At 40.7% G+C, this 12039-nt stretch overlaps 2 protein-coding genes across 18 annotated transcripts in view; one reads left to right on the plus strand and one right to left on the minus strand.

The window, feature by feature from the left end:
- The first annotated feature begins 699 nt into the window (after window positions 1-699).
- UQCC5 (ubiquinol-cytochrome c reductase complex assembly factor 5) lies at window positions 700-5448 on the plus strand. Its single transcript, XM_077924799.1, has 4 exons — window positions 700-799; window positions 2385-2521; window positions 3430-3622; window positions 5065-5448. The coding sequence occupies exons 3-4, from the start codon at window positions 3472-3474 to the stop codon at window positions 5124-5126; spliced, it is 213 nt and encodes a 70-aa protein (XP_077780925.1). The 5' UTR covers window positions 700-799; window positions 2385-2521; window positions 3430-3471; the 3' UTR covers window positions 5127-5448.
- PBRM1 (polybromo 1) overlaps window positions 5065-12039 on the minus strand; it is a 58601-nt gene continuing 51626 nt past the window's right edge. For all 17 annotated transcript variants that reach the window (XM_028718787.2, XM_028718788.2, XM_028718783.2 and 14 more), the window contains 2 exons: window positions 11319-11535; window positions 5065-10079 (listed from right to left, as the gene is read on the minus strand). In XM_028718787.2, the coding sequence (XP_028574620.2) occupies window positions 9907-10079; window positions 11319-11535 (390 nt within the window). In that variant the 3' untranslated portion in view covers window positions 5065-9906. The remainder of the gene's footprint in view (window positions 10080-11318; window positions 11536-12039) is intronic.

The raw sequence follows: 12039 nt of genomic DNA on the forward strand, positions 1-12039 counted from the left end.
CTCGAGCCTCTAAACAGCTTGGGATGCTGTTTTACAATACCACCCCATACGTGTTTTGTGCATGCATCTCATAAAATGAAATCTGGTCCACGAACCCTTATGCTGTGAGCCGCCCTGTGATCTTCGGCGGTTAATAAATTATTAATAATAATAAATATGCCATAATAAATGTTGGCCTTTAAGATGCCACATGGCAGTTCTTTCCCCCGCCACGCAGACTAATAGTTCCACTGTAAGGAAATGACGCATTCGAATTATTTTGAAGGGAAGTAACAACCAGTCGAATATGGATCCAAGTTGCACAACGCAGCGCTAATATAGCCAACATCTACAACACGGCTTTTTTTTTTTTTTTTGGATCCTGTATCTTCAGCACGAGTCTTGTCCCCGCCCCTACGAGCATTCCCTGCAACACTAGACCTTCCTGTTTTGTAGTTTAGAGAAAAGCAACACGGGGACATCTGGAAGCTTACGGCGGAGACCTGAAATACTGTGCCCCTTACTCGGGAGTACTCCCACTGAAGCGTGCCTTTAATATCGCTAGGAGCTGGCTGCCCCCTTGCTCCCTCGGGCCCGCCATTAGCGCTCGAGTTCCTCAGCAAGAGCAAAAAAACCATCTCCTCCCGCCTATTCCTCATCTGTTCCACAAGCCACGCCCTCTAGCGCAGCGAGCCAATGGGATCCGGCTATTTCCCTTAGCGCGTCAGGAGGCGGCGGAGCGAATTTTCCTCTTCCGTCGTCTCTTGCCCACAAAGGGTAAGTCTGCCGCCTCGCACAGGTCTGCTCTTTAGGCTCCAAGGTGAGGGCCTGCCGCGCCTGTCCGCGCGCGCGGCAGAGAGTCTTCAGGGCGGCTCAGCGATTGGGTGAATTCGAAAACGCAGAGTGGGGGGTATTTGCCGTTATGACCGTTGAACCTGCGAGGGGTGGGGTGGTCGGGGTGGAGGAGCTGCTGCAATAAGCGCTCCAAACTCGGGCCCACAAGAGACTGGAAGGTGTCAATGGAGTGGCGAATAAAATGGTGGAACATAGGGCTAAGAGGTGAATAAAATGACGCACGTTGCTGAGAATGTCACCCGCCCTTTCTCATAGTGCGGAAACTAAGGGTCACCTAAGGAAGCTTAATAGTTAAGCTGTGCAGTATTGTACTGCAAGATGAAACAGTGGGCGGCTTCAAAAGGGGCTTGGACAGGGTCCGCCCAAGACTTTTTGCCGCCTGAGGCAAACCACTGAATGGCGGCCCCCTTCCTCCCCGCCAGGGAAGGAGGAGTGGGTGAAGAGCTACATCAGGAAGGAGGGTGGGCATTAAGATAACAAGGGAGTCTGCTGCCCCTATGGATCCTTCCACCTGAGGCAGTCGCCTCGCCTTGTCTCATGCATGGGCTGGCCCTGGGTTTAGACAAAATTCATGGAGGGTAAGGCTGCTAGTCACAATGGTTATTGGAAATTGATAGCCTCTGAATACTAGTTACTGGGAATTACAAAAGGAGGAAATGCTGCTGTTCTTATGCCCAGCTTCCATCCTGTCCTGGATAAAGGACTAGATGGGCTAACAGGCTAACTGAAAACAAGACTAAAACGAGTCATGACTAAGGTAATTTAGCCCTTTTTTCCTCCAGGAACAGGGCCACCTGATAAACAAACATCTAGTTGCATGTTTGTTGAGAATAGGTAGCTATTTATCTTAAATGCAAAGAGAAAGCAGCTGTAAATAGTAGGCTGAAGTAGTGATCAAGTTTCGTGAAGGGTCTACTGGGCCTATTGACTGATACAAACTATAAAATTCTGCAGGTACCTCAAATATACAATCTGTATTATAAAACAGGGATGGGTAGCCTGTTCCAACAGCCAATAGGGGCAGTGATTTACAAGGGACAGGTACAAGAAAATAGGTAATGTTCCAAATATACTTAGGGACACTTGAAGAAAATAGCAAATGTAAAATATAGGACTGAAAGTTTTAATCAGATTTAAGTAATAGCCCTCCTGATCCTATGCATGTTTACTCTGAAATAAGTCCCATTGAAAGTAAAACTTGCAGTGGCTTTCCAATTTTTTTCCACTGAGCTCCCTATGAATAAGAATGAATACTGTACTTATTCTTAGGTACGTTAAATATGTATAGTACTATAATCAGCTAACTTTACATAAGATAGTTCTTACATGTTAGCAAAACTTCTTACATGTTAGCAAAGCGATAAACAAGAAAACTGGCATTTATTTACCAGTCAGAGTGTTGGATGATTTTTTTCATTATTCAGTAAAACAAATGGAGCTAAATATCCACACAGAATCTCTGTTAACTTTAATGAACTTTTTCAAGTTTCATGTCGAAGCTTGGCTTTTGTTTTACTTCTCAGTATTTCTCTTTTCCTTGTGTGTGTTAGATGCTGAAGATTCTGTTTATACACTGAATGCTGCAGAAATGATTTGATATTGCAGTGGAGTCTTTATTTCTCACTTGTTGACGTGAACCTGACTAGGTTGCATCCCAGACATAGAAACACAAATAGAAAGTTGCAAGGTCAGTGTGCTAAATTTATTCTGTTAATTATTGTTAGGGGTCCTTGCATTTCAAACTGTAAAATATATAGCTAGTGCTAAATAAATGTTTAACAGAAGCATAATTATGTTCTACTGTTGGAAAAGTGGTTTCCAGGGTTTTTTGGTGAGTAATTCAGGAGAACCCTCATATTAGTGCATGGGGGAGGAGAGGGGGGATCATTTCATCTGGAAGCTGAAAAGCTTGTGTGGATTAAAATACTGTCATAGTGCTATTTATGAGTCATTCTATAAATGAATGTGAAAATGATAGAATGCATATAAATTCAAGAATACATTCATACGCACACTGTCCTAGGAATAATTGCCAATTAAGTGGAATTTACTAATCAGAAGTGTGGGACGCGGGTGGCGCTGTGGGTTAAACCACAGAGCCTAGGACTTGCCGATCAGAAGGTCGGCAGTTCGAATCCCCGCGGCGGGGTGAGCTCCCATTGCTCAGTGCTGGCTCCTGCCAACCTAGCAGTTCAAAAGCACGTCAAAGTGCATGTAGATAAATAGGTATCACTTTGGTGGGAAGGTAAACGGTGTTTCCGTACGCTGCTCTGGCTCGCCAGAAGCGGCTTAGTCATGCTGGCCACATGACCCGGAAGCTGTATGCCGGCTCCCTCGGCCAATAAAGCGAGATGAGTGCCGCAACCCCAGAGTCGGTCACGACTGGACTTAAATGGTCAGGGGTCCCTTTACCTTTACCTTACTAATGAGAAAGCGTGCATAGATCAGTCTGCATAGCTCTTTATCATTTGAGTTTTGAATGTTTATTGCACAGGGTCAAGTGTGTACAAGAAAGATATGAAACCCAGTTGGTTTCATTAGCTACTCTCCATATAGGTTGATTAATCAATCGTATCAATTTTTTACATTTTCTAGGATCAACCACTCCTTTGCAAGGATTATAAGTTCCTATGTAAAATGCTTGTCAAACATAAAATAAAACTACTCTTGAACATGGTGCCTGGAAAGCAACGTTTTGGAGTATATAGATTTCTCCCTTTCTTTTTTATCCTTGGAGGTGCTATGGAATGGTTTATGATCAGAGTCCGAATTGGGCAAGAGACTTTTTGTAAGTATTTTCATAAAGTTTTCTAGTATTTATCTCTTAGCAGATATATCTACAGTCATTGTTAAAAGCCTAGACTTAACAGATATTTCCTAGTTTGTGTAACCCATTACCTCTAAAATAAGTTCATAATTGCTTAATCATACCTGAAGATTTGCTTTGCTTTATGTTCAGCTTTTATTAAATGGAGAAATAGCCCAATAAGATCTCAAACAGGTAACCACAATATGGATAACTTAAGACTTTATGGCTAATGGTATTAAAGGTCTCAGAACTCTTTAATGGGATGCAGTTGCCCTTGCTGCTCTTCTAAGAGACAAGTGACATATTTCACAAAGTGCAATTTCAGTGCTATGCCCAATTCAATACCTAGACTGGTCATTTAAGAAGTTGATGGTTTAGTCAGCTACTGTATATGCTCAGTGATCTTCCCCCTCCCTTGAAAAAGTTAGAATGAATGATTCTCAGCCACAGCCACCAAGGAAGTCTGTTTTTCTCAAAATGGTTTTACCTGCTGTCAACCATTGGCTGTCATCTTACATGCATGAAAAGCAACCCTTCACGGGTAAGTACCAGCAGTATCATCTCATGAAATAGGTAGCAGACTTAAGTCAGCAGTAACCTGGCTAGTTTCTCCCATGAGGCTATTTTGGTTAAGCCATATTCACCTGTTTTATGATGCCTGGTTATATAATTTCTGGTATTCTGAATTGGAACATGGCTGGATCTGTTATCTTTGATCTAACCTTGGAGATGAGGGATCTCTTCTCTCTAGTCTTTGAAGGTTAGTGCTAAGATCAGATAAGCCTCTGCCTGCTCTTTGACAGTAAACTGCCAGAGCAGGCAGCCGTTCTCTGATCATAGTGCTGTGGAATTACAGCACAAGATCAGAGATAAATAAGACTCTACTGTTTTTTACCATAAAAGAACAAGCAGAGGCTTGTCTCTTCTCTTGGTTCTCGTCCTACTGCACTAGGAGATGTGCCTCTACTTGCTGCTTGATAGTGAAAGGCAGTGGGAGAGGCTTATCTCCAATTTTAGTGCTGTGGGACAAAAAGTATTAAGATCGGAGATAAGCCTAACACTTCTGCCACAGCTTAAAGTTTATATATACACCATATATGTATCAGGTGATTGATAAGTGGATCGTCCCACTCGCCTATTAAAAAGGGTCTACTCGTGGGTCAGTTCTAGATCCAGATCACATTCCCCATCCTTGCTCTAACAAGCTTTGCTTCTATAAATCATTCACTAATTGCCATGGTATATTCTTCAAAATACGGTATTTGGTGCTGTGATCTGGTTTGGCATGAATCAGCCCATTCAGCTGATTGTTTACATTGCGGGGGGCGGGGGATAGCTGTCTAACGAAGTGACGTAATAAATGTAAGATGCATTTAAAGGATGTTTCCACCACAGTATTTTGAGAAATAAATATTTTACAGATGACGTTTACCGTAGAAAAAGGTCTGAGAGACAGCATGAGCAAAATTTGGAAGGAAGATGACTTTGACGCTGAATAATTTAGATGAAGTGAAATTTGAACTTCTAAATCCTACTTGCCTTTCACATCTAAATTAAGAAAATTACAAGTGTTCAGACTGAACGATGGCTGTTTCGAGTCCCATGAAGTTTTTGCTACCCAGGTTGCTGGAAGAAGATGCTGTAGTTGTCTTATTGTAGTCACAGCTACCCAGGAACTGAACAGTAAAAACTGGTTACAATACTTATATTTATTTCAGAAGCTGTAATTAATTGTACATCTAAAACATTTCATCATTGGTTTATTGATTAATCACCTGTTTTTATAAACCCTTCCACAAATACAACTTGTAGTACTGCTTCTCTTTTCATTTTAGGGAACTTGTTTGGCATGACACTGGGCTGGTTCAGATGTAGCAAGCAATCATGAGCCTTGTCCATGCATGGCCGCAGAGCATTCTGGAAGCTTTGCTCTGGAAAACTTTAGTACATTTCCCCCTTTTCGGCTTGGGAAGCAGTGAATGGTTCATCTATTATTAGCCTTTGCAGGGTTGGCTAATGTTTCTTGAGCCAACGACCACATTGATCCAGGGTCAGTCTTCAGAGGGCCGCATGTCATGGCCAAGTATAGAAGTGGCTTTATTATTTAAATAATAAAATGTGTGTGTGTGTCAGTGTCATGCCCCCCCCCCCCAATCTCTTGGAACTGGATGCAGCCTGCACATTAGCCACACCTGCTTTAATGGCTTGAAATTGTACTGTATAGTCTTTGGTATTTAGTACAAATTACTTTTGGGGGTAATTTAACCTAAGTTAATCACAATATGCCCCAAGAAAGACCTCAAGCCTGTATAAACTTACGCGTTACTCACATCAGAGTCCTAATGCATGAACACACAGGTGCATATAATTCAGCTTCAGAGGAGTTACACTCCTCAAATTGGGGAGAAAACTGAAAAACGTTCCTGTTGCTTATATAGCTGTATGATGGCAGGTGTGCTCTATCCTATAATTTGTAAAAATGTTTTGAGATGTAGAGTGCACTTTGCTGGTATTGATTATGGTACAAGTAGATCTAATGAAATTAAGGACGTTTAACATTCCTTCTATAGGTCACATACTATATAAGCCGTACATGTATGTAGGAATTAAGCGTTAAGTGAATTCAACAGTGATTTTCCAGACAGGCAAAATGTGTGACCACCATCATACACCTAAGATTCAGTGGATCTGTGTATTGATTTGATACAGCTCTATATTAGGACAGTTCATATTGTTTCATATTATCCTAGGATTGCTTTTTGGGGGAACTGTGACAGTATGTATAGCTTGCTTATCTCTGTGGTTTTTTATAGGACACGTCTAGATTTCCAGGAAAACTAAGAATAAGACATCAAACCTGGCTAATCCAAACTGCAAGCTATTTTTATTCAAATTAAAAAGCCTCAGACAAACTGATAGTACATGCACATTGACTAGTTATCACTTTACTCAATGGAGTATACAACCAGGAGTAAAAAATGAGGCATGGATTAACCAGGTCCAAAAAGCATATATGCTGAAAAGTATATTATAAAACATCAACTTGAATTATTACATAAACACATTTGCTCTAAGGGAAGAGTGGGGAATATGGAATAGGAGATGAACTGCTGATCACTTCCAAACTGGTTCACTGAAACATGTTTTTTCCACTCAAGCCAACCATTTCCCATACTCTTAATTGAATATTCAATGTCCTTTTATTCTAATACAGTGCATGGCTGTAGAAAAAAACAAATAATGGGTTCAAATGGTCAAAAAAAGACATGGTTTGCTCTCCTTCTCAACAATTTATAGTTAGAAAAATTTAGTTAGCTGGTTGTGCAATACTGGATTGTAGCCATCAAACTTTAATCCTACATGTTACTGAAATGCCCCCAGTAAACAGAGACATGATTTTGGAATAAATTAAATTTAAAATAATTAGGGCCAGCCTAATGGTCTAGGAGGAGTGCTCTGCACTGCCATAGAAAAGGCAAAGGCCTCATTTACAGTTCTAATTGTTTACTCCTGGGTTATTAGAAATAGTGAAGCTGCCCTCTTCTTAAATGTCTGGGAAAGACAATGCTGCATATTATTCAACACTGATCCTCCTGAATTATACAGCATTCAAAGGGTGTCTCATCCTGTTTATTTTTTAAATAAATAAAAATAAATAAATTCCAGGTTCTTTGGTGTAGTTTTTGCAATACCTAAAACAAAAAGCGATTGTATTAGTAAAAGTCTATGGTTTTCCAAGTACTAAAGATCTAGGACTTGCTGCCTCCTTTTGACATTGAAACTGAAATGTGAGAGGTAATTTCAAACACACTGGCCACGATCCAGAAGAGCACCCATGCACTTGCCTCAGTAGCTCCCAGTGCTGAGCTGATTTGGCATTGGCAGCTTCTGCTAAGTCACCTAAGGAAAATTCCTGGGTGCACGCAGAGATCTGTGAGGTTTTAAAAAATTGCAAAGGCCATATACTAAGATGTGTGCCACATATGATAGAATGATAAGGATACAAAAATCTCTAATATTAATATTGTATTTTGCATTAGTATCTCATCTGAAGAACCAAAACTTTAATAGTATATTTTTCACAGGCTACTTGCTGTCATCTTCATAATGCATTGTATCACTGAAACAGATCCAGAAACATCAACTAAATATACATATTTCTGGATGTGTGTTAAAATAGGTAATGGAATGTAATTTTCATTGGGTGAACTAAAGTTGGTCCAATAAGACAGTTACTTATCCTGATGAACCACTCATTCTCTGAAGCCAGCATGGCAACAATTCTCTGTTAAAATTAACCTCGTAATTAAACATGACTTCTAACGTGCCTCCTAACTGATAATTGTGCAAGCTTTGTCAGGTGGTGGCCTCCTGAATTATTTCTTTGAATCCATGCTTGATAAGCATTCCATTACTTGTCAACATTCAAAGCTGTTTTTTCTAAACTTATAAATCTAACTTTAAAGGTGAAGAGGGAGATCTAATTGTGGCAGCCCATCTTTGCAACAGGGCTCCAGTCCCCCAACCCTCTGGAGCATATTTTGGGGGTGCACATGAAGGAGGTGCTCCTCTTTCTACAAGTGGATGCCCCCTTGTGCTATGATGGATGTCGCCCAAAGAAGGAAGGCTGCTGAACTAGAAAATCCTAGTATCAGGGCTATACTATTACACATGATGTTTATCAGAGTTTATGTGCAAACCTCTCTGAAAAATGACTAGTATCGGGGACAGGGTTCTACCCTTGATTTGAGGGGCCCATGCCTACAATTTGCACTGGAGAAAAAGCTCTTGAATTCGCTACCCCCCCCCCCCCCCGTTTTATGGAAGAAAAAGTGTGCAGTGAAAAGCAGGCTATGCAATTAATGCCATTGGTAGTCTGGCCCTCAGGCAACAAAACAGAACTACACAACTAACAACTCCAACGGGTTTCACCTAGGACTTTTTACATGCCTTAAGGAACTCTCTGCTTTGTGACTACTGTTACTAGTAAAGACAAATGATGTATTGTCCTATAACTGTGGGAACAAAAATTAGATTAACTTTCTAAATAAATTTATGTAGGTTCAGGACACCAATTCCTACATATGATGATCTGCTGTGTTAGGCTTATAAGCAGTGCTGTACAGCTAGGACTATGCGTATAAAAATTATCAACAGTAGGACTGCAGTGCTTTCATCAGAGCAACCTTTAAAGAAAAAGTGTCAAAATACCAAGTCCTGAATAGAGCACTTATTTTAAGCTGTTAAAATACATATGCTCCTTTTGCATGCTCTGTTACTTACCTTCCAATATCAGTTATAAACTGCATTAAATTTGCAGTGGGAACCTTAAACTACAAGAAACAAAACATCCAATTCTGATTTCGAAGTGAAGGTCTTGGAAACTAAAGCTTTGCACCTTTAAAAATACACATGTATAAATGTTCTGATCTGAGAATTCAAAGATATTATGCATCCTTCATATTAGGACAGCAAAGTAGAAATCCCTCCCCCTTTATACTTAAGCTTACTCAAGTATTTCCCAAGGAGGTGGTGCTGGTGGTGATGAGGAAAGGTCTCATCCTGGAGAAATAAATTAGGTAGCACACTATCATCAGGCCAATGTCTACTGGCATCACATGCAAGCCTTCATGTCTGCAGATCTCTTAAAGCAGACTCATCAATACAAGCCCCACTGTGAACTTATATGTGCCAACAAAAGGTGGTCTAATCAAAAGATACAGTCTTGCTTATTTCCTTTTATCAAGTTCTGGGAACAAATAAAAAAGGCCTTACATTTACCAAGTTGATTCCATTTTCTCCCTACCCTAGTAGCTTTATTTAAAGGAAGGCTTTAAGTTCTTGTGATGTATCTGCCAAAAGTCACTACCACACAAGCACATGGATGCTCATGCTGCTAAGATGCAAACTGGGATTAACTTCACATTTCTCTTCGCTACACACTCTTGCTGCTTAAAAAAAAAAAAAAAAGAAGGCATGAGAACCTCTGTGTAAGGCCAAATGATGTAACCTTATTTTGCATTTATAACAAAAGTGTGAGATCATCTTCCAAGTTAAAGAACCATATGCACAAGTCTGTATATTTTTTAAAAAAGTCAACATAATATAACAAAAAGTGAAATATGCTTATTAAAAGTGTCCTTATATAAAAAACAATCTTGCAATGTACAGTAAGATGCAATAAAACCAGTTTGCCCTCCCCCACCAATAACTAAAACAGCTATTGTTCCACAAAAATTTTATATGTTGGTATCGAAAGAGGATTAAACATTTTCTATGTTGTATGCTTGACGGATATTAAGAGTATCTCTCAACATCAAGTCTCGAAGGCGCCATAAGGCATCTGCCATTGTGGTGTGGGCCCCTTTGCTTTTCAACCAGTGTGTAGGAAGACGGCTCTCTTGTTCTTTTGAGAGATGGACATCACGTCTTCGTGCTGAAGAAGGAAAAGGGCATTCAGTTACATTTCTGTACAGCTTGACAATATGAATGGAATAAAGTTCATAAGTAAAATCCACACCATGGACTTCAGCGGGAGAACGCACTCAATTATGAACAGAAATAAAAAGGATTTGACAGAGCTAGCTGAAAAAAACATGCACACTTCTGATCAGTTTTTTAAATAATCACTTAACAGCCCAACTACATGAAATTTCAGATAAATCCATAAACTGAAATAAAAAGTAATACAGTGGACCCTCTAGTTATGTCCCGCTCTGGATATGTATCTTTTGGGTTACGAACACGGCAGACCCGGAAGTGTATACTTCTGGGTTTCGCCACACAGGTGTGCACAGAAGCGCTCAATCGCACTGCATGCATGTGCAGAAGCAGTGCCTACAGACTTTTCGGGTTGCGGACGGACCCCTGGAATGAATTTAATTCGTATCTGGAGGGTCCACTGTATTCAAATATTCATACAAAGGGTTAAAAGCAATGGGTGGAATTCAACATTGCACTGAATTCAACACTGCCCCCCTTGCAATATTCTGGGATTCTCCTGCCCCACTGTAAGTTAATTTCGGGGAGCGTGTGGTAAGAGGAGAGAAGCTCTATTTTATAAGCGGAAGCCTTACCTTGTGCAGGGTAATAGTGAACCTCCTTAGTGAGTTCAACAGATTGCTAAAAGGCACTGTGAATAACTTATCTGCATTAGTGACTACCAACAGGGGTGAAGGAGCTGTCTTCCCCCTCCCTGTGGACTTACTATACAGCATTTGCTGAAACAGGCTTACAATAGACGGTCCACAATTATAGAACTCCCATCTCACGGAGGAGTGCAGTTTTCTGAATGCATAAAACATTCTCATTTCAGCTGTTTTAAAAGCCGGAGAAAGGAGAGTTGGCGATATCAGTCAACATGACCAATGGTTGGAATGATGGATGAAGGGCTTTATACACAGATATGCTACTTCCACTTTAAGGGATGGGGAGGCACAAGCACAGGTCGGGGCTGCACAGCACACCACCAAAGACAATCCAGCACCCCCACTTGTGTAACCCAATCTTATAGCTACTTTGCCCCTCCTCCCAGTAAATGGCAGCTACAGCTCTGCCACACTGGGGAAACCACTCATACAGTATAGTACTGTACAGTAATGGTAGAATTAAAAGGACAGCCTCAAAAAAATTTAAAAAATTCTAGGGTCTCTGTGTTTACTGCAAGTAGACTTACCTGAAAGGGTCTGGTCCCACTTGCTAATACTACTCGAATCAGCACTTAGACCCTCAATGTATTTCAGATAAGCCTCAGAATGAAGAAGCCTTTGCGTCTTTGGTGGAGGGGAGACAAACATAGGAGTTGTTGGCTGCTGCATAACTTGCTGGGCTGCTGGGTTTTGTCCAGGATAGGGAGGTGGGGCCTGCTGACCTGGTGGACCAAGGATACCCATCTGGAATAGTAAAGAACAATACCTTAAAAGGTCAAACATAGCCTGACGACTGTAGTATCTCATTGAACCAAAGGTAAGTGGCGAACACTGTGTTTCTATAGATGGTTCCGTGAAAGGAAAGGGTATAATAGCAAAAGCATCTGAAATATCCTTAAGGGAATAACGGTTACCCTCAGGTGTGGTGAGAAATGTTCCCGTGCCAAAAAAAAATATCTAAATCTAAACAAAACCTGTTTCACGTTGTTATATCAAGACAGTCTGAAATCTCCACAAAACAAATTGCTTTCACTTCCGTGCACAACACATTCATACATATCACATTTTTAACTACAGATAGGTAGCCGTGTTGGTCTGCCATAGTCAAAACAAAACAAAATCCTTCCAGTAGCACCTTAAAGACCAACTAAGTTAGTTCTTGGTATGAGCTTTCGTGTGCATGCACACGAAAGCTCATACCAAGAACATTTTTAACTGTTTGGCTATCTGGAATCTTACTTATTGATT

The sequence above is a fragment of the Podarcis muralis genome, chromosome 2 (genome assembly GCF_964188315.1).
Source record: "Podarcis muralis chromosome 2, rPodMur119.hap1.1, whole genome shotgun sequence".
NCBI lineage: Eukaryota > Metazoa > Chordata > Lepidosauria > Squamata > Lacertidae > Podarcis > Podarcis muralis.